General features: G+C 50.7%; 1 protein-coding gene across 1 annotated transcript; it reads left to right on the plus strand.

Annotated features, from left to right (window-relative positions):
- The first annotated feature begins 976 nt into the window (after positions 1-976).
- On the plus strand, positions 977-6,449 carry LOC105305502. Its single transcript, XM_011380137.2, has 5 exons — positions 977-1,005; positions 2,060-2,141; positions 3,421-3,585; positions 4,412-4,543; positions 6,211-6,449. The coding sequence occupies exons 2-5, from the start codon at positions 2,060-2,062 to the stop codon at positions 6,345-6,347; spliced, it is 516 nt and encodes a 171-aa protein (XP_011378439.1). The 5' UTR covers positions 977-1,005; the 3' UTR covers positions 6,348-6,449.
- The last annotated feature ends 1,860 nt before the right edge of the window (positions 6,450-8,309 follow it).

Consider the following 8,309-nt stretch of genomic DNA (forward strand, 5'->3'; position numbering starts at 1 on the left):
GATGTGGTTATTATCTTCGGGTGCAGGCTTAAGGCTCCCGACAGCATCCACCTTGCCCACTCTAGAGTGTCTCTAGCTCTTTCCCCTGAGACCCTCCCCTTTGTACACACTGGCCAAAATGGCCTCTGTTATTTGAACACATCTGTGTTTTTCTGCCCCTGGGCCTTTGCACTGTGCTTGGAACTGGATTGTAAGCACTATAGGGCAGAGACTATGTTTGGTTTTGTTTGGCTCTATATCCCCAAGCATTTAACCTGGTAAACGATAGACAATGTCAGCTCTAATAGGTCTTAATAAATAATTCTCGAATAAATGTGCCCAATGCTTTTCTATTGACTTGTTTAATTACAACAGCTATGTGAGGTAGGAACTATCATTAGCTCCCTTTTATAGAAAAAAACCCAGGAACTCAGAAAGGTTAGGCCATTTGTTGAAGTCCCCACGGCTACGATTAGAACCACAGAGGGAGGCATTTTTCACCTCTCTTTGGGGTATCGGGGTACCGGAGTGAGGTGCTTCCAGATTCTAGATGCTCGTGGGCCTCTTAGAGCAGGAGGCATTGGGCCTGGGCTGCAAAGTTAGCAAGACATGGGGCTGCAAAACCCTAAGAGAGCATTTCAGATGTAAGGAACAGCAATAAGCAAAGATGTGGACGCAGGAGGATCCAGCTCCTGGAACTACCCAACTGAGATGGCTGGACCAGCCCAGGACACACAGTTGTGTCCCAGGATACAGTTTGCTGTGGGTCGTCAGAGGCAGGACCCCCTGGGCAGGGAGTCAGTTAGCGCTCCCTCTCCCCAGGCTGTGGGCTGGGAGCCCCCTGGGACTCGGGCTGGGCGCTCCCACGCCCCTCTGAGGCAGGACGTTCCCACGCAGAGGCGGCCCTGGGAAAGTCTGTGGGGCGGGCTCTGGGGAGGGCGCCCGCGCTCCAGTCCCTCCGCTGCCCATTCTCCCAATCCTCCTCGGCCAGCCCTGCTCTCGCTCTTGCTGCAGCAGAGCCGCGAGGTAGGTGCGTGGGAGAGCCCACTTTCCCTAGCTGGGGCTGCTGGGGGTTGCGCCTTGGATTCCTGACCATGTAGTCCCTGCCACAGAGGAGGGTTGCGGGACCTTCTGGCAGCTCAGAGTTGAGGACCCCTAGAGAATTATCCTCTGTCCACAAATGGGGCGCCATCTCTGTCCCCAAATGTGGACTGTTTCTTCTGTCTCCTGCGCACTTATCACTGATGGGGAGCCCTCCATTCCCAGATGTGGGGGTGCCCTCTCACTTACCACCTATTGTATGTGTTCTTCCTAATTATTGGGTGCCCCTTTCTCCAAATGTGTGTGTGTGTGTGGCGGCGGGGGTGGGGGGAGGCTTTCTCTGTCCAGAAGAAGTGGGATATCCATTTACCTTCCCCAGACGTGTGCTCCTCTTCCTCCCTCTGACTCAGTTTGGTCCTTGTCCTTTGCTAAGGTCCTCCCCACCCCCATAGAATGCCTGACTCTGAGGCTGCCCAGCCCCCATGGGGGGTTGGGCTCATCCTGTCCTCCTCCCCCACTAGATCCAGCAGAGCAGGCTCTCTGTGCACGTAGGCCGCCAATTAGTGGGGAAGGGGCGGGGGCCAGAGGAGCTGGCAGAGCTATGGCAGATGGCCTTGTAGGGGGAAGAGAGGGAGCCCCAGGACCTGCGCCCTCCCTACCTAGACTCTCACCCCATTTCTTCTGGGAGGCAAACAACAGAGGGAGGTTTCTCAGCCTGGCCAGGATGAGCTGGGGCAGGAAGCAGAACCCAGACCCCCATCCCCAAACTGTTCAGATTCTGCCTTAAGAATTAGGCACCCTCCCACTTCTCAGATGGTGAATGGAGGTCCTAGAAGGGGTCTCCAAATGTCTAGAATCCCCATCTATCCCTATAGGGATAGCAGATAAAATTAGAAGAGTCAGGGGCCTGTGAGTGACCTTGAAATTCTAGAATGTCACTACCACCACACCCATGAAAATGAGTCTCTGTCTGGACCCTGAATGAGTAGGGGCAGAAGGCAATGTAGGTACAAGACTTATCCCCACACACACCCCCCAGATGTTCTTCAGAACTGCCTGGAGCTTGGTGCTGAGGAAAGGAAGACTAGGAGTGCGAGGGATACACAGCCCAGAAGGCACCGGTAAGACCTGGATCCACACCCTGCTCCCTTGCCAAACTCCAAGGCTAGGGACAGGAGTCTTGTCTGGAGTCTGCCCCTTGTCCCTTTCTTGCTGCCCTTGGCCTGCCCCAAAACCATTTCCTACAATCTTACTCCTTGGCTCTGGGTCACAGTCCTCCAGGAAATGGAGCTCCAAGGGTGAGCAGACAGCAGCCCCCTCCATCCAAGCTTCTCTGGGGCCTGGCCCCCAAACCTCAGGCCCCTAAGGCCTTGTGTTCTAAGGTGGAGGGTGCTCACAGAACCTTGGACCTTTCCAGACCTTGGTGGCAGTGCTAGCCAGAAGAAAGAGGCCCAAAGCAGGAGAGACTTCAGCCAGATAGCAGAAGGGCCTTCCTGACCCTCGGGAGAATAATAACAGATAACATTTCTTGAGCCTTTACTACATATCCCAAGCTGTGGTAAACATGAACACATTTAGACTTTATGGCAGCCATGTGAAGTTGATGTTGTGCTGTTATCTCCATTTGTCAGATGAACAAACTGAGAAACAGATACCTAGATATTAAAAGAGCTAAGACTACTTGCCCAAAGCAGTTCCAATGCTATCCTGGCAAGGTGGTACTAATAGCCTCTTTGTAGACATCTCTGGCAACAATAAACAGAAGAAGCTTTATCAAGACCTTCCTAGTGCTTGGCTTTATTCTGGGTACCCACACAGAGCCCTTGAGAGCTTAGCCATCAGAGAAAGTGTCCAGGAATGGAAGCCAGTAAACCAATCTCTCTATTTATCAATATAATTCACGGAGCATTTACTATGTGCCAGTAGAAGCACAGTGAGGTAAAAGGGGTGAGGAGAAACTGGGGTTCAATCCCAGCCGACTCCAAAGCCGTGCCCTTGACCCCTACAGTTTGCAGAGCAGTTTCACACATGTCATGTCAGGCTTATCTCATTGAGCCTTTGCCCACCCCATTGCCTCTGCCTGACATGCCCTCCCCACCTCAGATCCCAGAGAACATGAGATTTGAAGCCATAGGGGCTGAATTGCAGCCCTGGCCCTGGTCCTTCTTGCTCTGTGAATTTCAGCAACTCATTTAGCTGCTCAGTTTCTTCATCTATAAAATGGAGATAACAGAATCACCTGGCTCGGCGTGATGCAGAGTAAATGAATCAACTCACCCGAAGGCCTTAGAATGGCTCCTGGCACAGTAAGGGCTCAACGAAAGCAGCCCTCTATTAATATGGTTAGTGCTGGGATGTCCCTGGGAAGGCCTGAATTTAGTTCCTCCCTTGTGCCCGCAGCCCACAGCAAGGGGAAGATGCCCCCCTATACCAACTACCATGCCCAGCGCTCCTACCCCATGCCAGACGAGCCCTTCTGCACAGACCTCAACGCCGAGCAGCGAGCCCTGAAGGAAAAGGAGAAGGGCAGCTGGACCCAGCTGAGCCAAGCCGAGAAGGTGGCCTGTAGGTCTCAGAGCGGGGCTGGCCAGGGAGAGTGGGCTGGGGTGACTTTGCAAAGAAGGTCCTGTCAGGCAGCAGTGGGCAGTGAGAGCCCCCATTCAAGACAGCCAGAAAACCCCAAACACCTGAATACATACCTGAGGGGGGAAGTTCACTCATTTCTTCATTTATTCTTTTATTCACTCAACTATTTGTGTACAGCCTAATGCAAGGCGATGCTGGAGACACAGGAGTGAATCACCCAGATGGTTTCTGCCATTAGGGTGCTCCCAGTCCGGTGAGGGAACTGGCACAAACCTAAATACTGTAATACAGGATATGTGACTAGGGCGAAGTGTGTTCAGGAGGCTGTGAGGACCCAAAGGAGAGAGAAATGGAATCCTAGAAGGCCTTCGAGAGGAGGGTACATTGCAACTGGCCCTGAATAGTGAGGAGGAGGGTGCTGCTAGATAGTGGGAACGGCATGGGGAGAGATATGGGAGCAGAGGAGCATGGAGGGTTTAGGCATCACTGAGTGGTGTGAGGGGACGGAGAGAGGCAGGTGAGGTGGGCGGAGGAGTAGAGGCCTGAGCCTGGGAAGCGGGAGGGATGTGTGACCCCCAGTCCTGCCCACCAGCAGTGCCCCGGGCTGACTCTGATAGTTGTAGCCTTGACACCAGCCCCTGGCCGCGCTTTGCATACAGTAGATATTCAATAGGAATTTGCCAAATGAACAGCATCTGCTACAGGGAGGGGAAAACTGGAGGTCCCTGAGACCAAGAGTTGGTCCAGGGTCTTTGGAATGGCTACCGCTGAGGCCCCTGCCTCCTCACCCCTCATTTGTCCCCAGTGTACCGACTCCAGTTTCATGAGACTTTTGCAGAGATGAACCGTCACTCCAACGAGTGGAAGACAGTGATGGGTGGTGTCTTCTTCTTCTGTGGATTCACAGCTCTGCTTATTTGGTGGCAGCGGGTCTACGGTACGTGGCAATGCCTCACCTGGCTGCAGCCCTGGGCCATGCCCTTATGGCCACAGCCACCAGCCAAGGGAACTATGCTGGTACTCATCTGAAGAGTTTTGAAAAGTCCCCCAGAAAGATGTAGGGTGAAGGGCAAAGCATGGCTGCCTGGGTGGGAATAGAGGAACTTTCCCCCTCTGGGCCTCAATTCTCTCATATAAAAAATGGAATTAACAGTGCCCACATCTCAGGGCTCTTGTGAGGTTTTAATGAGAGGGAGCTATAGGCCAGCGCCTGACACATAGTCATGAGGTATTGTTACTGACTGCTGTTATTAACCATGAATTTTTTCAGTGTATTGTTTCAGTTGCTTTAACAAAGAGTCCCCAACATACAAGAGCTTAAACAAATAGAGGCTTTGTTCTTCTCTCACAAAAAAGGCCAGGGTACTCCACAATGTCAGGCTCCTTCCGTCTTGTTGCTCTGCCGTCCTTAACATGCGGGTTTCTTCTTGACGTACAAGATGGCTGCTCTGGCTCCGGCCATAAAGCCTACATTCTCAAGAGAGGGAAAGGGAGGACACGCTCCTCTTTAAGATCCAGAAATTGTACGCACCACTTCTGCTCACATTCTATTGACTAGAAATGATTACCTGACTATGTCTAGCCACAAGGGAAGCTGGGAAATGCGTGGTCCCTGGACCAACAGCTTCACTTGACTTCACCTCAGTTGGCCTCGCCTTGCTTCTTCTGTAAAAGTGTGATGGGAATTCCTACTTTGCATGAGGATGAAATGAGAGAGCCTTTGGGAAAAATTCTAGTCTCGCCTGATGTCTGGTACTAATAACTACCCATAAAGATCTTTTCTTTCTTGTCCACCCACTAGGATAGAAAGTACCAGGGGCGGAGGTCAAGCGGGCTGAGTCAGCCTCAGGGTCAGATGGACCAGGAAGTAGGATGTGAGCAGTGTCTGTGCTCTGGCCCCCAGGCCTTCCCTGATCCACACATGAAGGCACCTAAAATGCCTCTTGGCTCCAGCCTTTGGGTTAAGTATCACTCTCCCCAGGTTTTTGAAGTGAATACCCCTACCCTATCTCCTTCTATCAATCCTCTTAGGAAGCAAAAGAAATGATCTCATCCCGGACCCTTCCCAATAAGTGGGAACAAACTCAGTAATTATAATTATAGTAGCTAGCATGTATTAGGGGCTTAACATATATATTCCACGTTGTGTCACTTGCTTTATAAATACTAATTCATTCAATCCCAACCCTAGGGGATAGGACCTGTTTTTGATGGGTAAGGAAACTGAGACTCAGAGAGATAAAGCGACTGGTTCAAGATCACACAGCAAGGGAGTGGTCAAGCTGAGATTTGGATCCAGACTGACTTCAAATCAGTACTCTTGTTTCCGTTGGGCCACAGATAGGCAAGGAAACTGAAGCTCAGAAAAGGGAAGGACCTTGGCCCAGTTCCCACTGTGAGTCTAAGGCAGAGCTGGGGTCAGAACACAGGGGTCGCTGAAGTGAAGCTTTAGGAGGGAGGCTGGTAGGGGAGATTGGCAGGGTAGAAGAAGCTCGTCAGTGCAGGCACTCTAACCCTGTGAATGGAGAACCTGGCTCAGCAGGAGACGGTGGGCCTGTTAGGGTCCCGAGCTGCCCCTGTCTCTACCCCACGCCTTCCCTGCAGTGTTTCCTAAGAAGCCTGTCACTCTGACGGATGAGTGGAAGGCCCAGCAGCTCCAGCGCATCCTGGATATGAAGGGCAACCCGGTGCAAGGCCTGGCCTCCCAGTGGGACTATGAAAAGAAGGACTGGAAGAAATGACACTGCACCCCGCATTCCAGGCTGATCTCCCGGCAGCTCCACCCTGGTCCAGAGTCTACGGAGCATCCCACTCCCCTCTCCTTAACCCCAATAAAGCTGGCCTGTTCTCTTCTGCCTTTAATCTCCATTTCAGTCTTTACCTGCCATAAAGTCTACATTATACCTACAAATAGGCAGTATAGTAGGTGAGGGGCAAAAATAAACCACTTTCCAGGGGTTCAGGGCTCAGATCTCAGCTTGTCAGAGAGGGCTTCCTGGAGGAGTAGGGGCTCATGCTGAGTCTTAAATGGTAAGTGGGATTAGGAAAGGCAGGAAGGAGAAGGGAAGGCATTCTAGGTAAAAGGAACAGCTTGAGCAAAGGCAAGGACACTTCTTTATTCAGTCGATTAACAAATACTTATTGAGTGTCTACTGTGTGCCAGGTATACTAATCCAGGCCCTGGGGATGCAGCAGTGAACAAGGCAGACAGTCTCTGGCCTCATTGAGGAGACATTTCTTTATGAAGGGAGAAAGAAAAATGAATAAGTAAATATACTATATAGTATATTACATGGTAATAAGTGCTATGAAGAAACAAAACAGCAGAAAAAAGAGACAGTTACAAGGTGATTGGGGGTGTTAGGTGAAGGCTTCTTAGGCGGCATTTAAGAGATCTGAATGAAATGAGGAAAGAAGCCTTCTATCAAAGAGCAGCAAGTGCAAAGACCCTTAGATGAGATTCTTGTTTGTATGTCTGTGGGACTTCAAAGAAGCTACAGGGAGTGACTGGAGTGGAATTTTTTGGAGAGTAGTAGGAAGGTGTGTGTTGGGGGAACAGGTTGGTCTTGGGGTGAAAAGCAGATTATGTAAGGCCTCATGGGGCTTTATTCTAAGTGTGATGGGAAGTTTTATCAGTCTGGGTCATCTGAGAAGCAAATGCCAAGAAGTAATTAAAGAGGTGAGATTTGTTGAGGGTGATGCCTGTGACGGATACAGGAGAGAGGGAGCAGGTGGTGAGACCCTTTAGACTGCGATGCAGGCCTGACCCTTGTGGAAGCAGAGAGGAAAGGGCGGATTGGGTAGGAAGAGCCTTTGACCATTGATAGTACTGTATCTGTATAAGTCCAACCAGAAGCCAGAAACCACATAGTAATTTAACAAGGGCTGTTTAATACAAAGAATTACTAAGCTTACACAAGAGAGTAAAGATATGAAGATAACTTTAAAGGGTATCCCAAGGAGCATGCCCAAGAAAGGACAAATTCGGAAGGGGGATGCCTTCCCCAAGCTGAGATTCAGACCTCATTGGAGTTGTAGTTGAAGATCACTCTGAATGGCAGAGAATTTTCCTCGGTTGCCTGACCCACAGCCAGTCCATAGTCACTGGGTAAGCAAGGTTTGAAGTCCTCAGAGGCCCAAGAGAGCTGAGGCTAGTGGGCGGGGGGAATGGATTGGGGCCCCTTTGCAGATTAGAGGCCCAGAGTCTGTGGTACCTGCACTAGAAAGGTGGCAAGAAGATGGTCCCCAGGCTGGGGGGCTACAAGTTTGCTGATAGACTATAAACACTGGGCTCCTGGCTGTGGCAGATCATTACCAGATGTCTTCACAAACTCCTGACCAAGCACACAGCAGGAGCAAGATCACACACACACACACACACACACACACACACGCACGCACGCACGCACGCACGCACGCGCGCGCAGTACTAGAACCAGAAAGAGAAGCCTTTTTCCCCTTGAAATGTCCCCTCCAGCACCCTCTGCTGGCAGAGTTTAGCATCTCACTGTAAAGGAAGCAATGCTATTAAAACCACAATGAGATATTACCTCACACCTGTCAGAATGGCTATCATCAATAAATAAAAAAACAGCAAGTGTTGGCGAGGATGTGGAGAAAAGGGAACCCTCATACATTGGTGGTGGGATTGCAAATTGGTACAGCTGCTATGGAAAACAGTATGGAGGTAACTAAAAAAATTA

Source organism: Pteropus vampyrus, unplaced genomic scaffold, assembly GCF_000151845.1.
Source record: "Pteropus vampyrus isolate Shadow unplaced genomic scaffold, Pvam_2.0 Scaffold388, whole genome shotgun sequence".
Classification (NCBI taxonomy): Eukaryota; Metazoa; Chordata; class Mammalia; order Chiroptera; family Pteropodidae; genus Pteropus; species Pteropus vampyrus.

Bases quoted from the DNA above. Each gene is read 5' to 3' on its own strand.
- LOC105305502 (XM_011380137.2), top strand. From the start codon at position 2,060: ATGTTCTTCAGAACTGCCTGGAGCTTGGTGCTGAGGAAAGGAAGACTA. The intron at 2,142-3,420 runs GTAAGACCTGGA...TTGTGCCCGCAG, and splicing joins ACACAGCCCAGAAGGCACCG to CCCACAGCAAGGGGAAGATG. The intron at 3,586-4,411 runs GTAGGTCTCAGA...ATTTGTCCCCAG, and splicing joins CCAAGCCGAGAAGGTGGCCT to TGTACCGACTCCAGTTTCAT.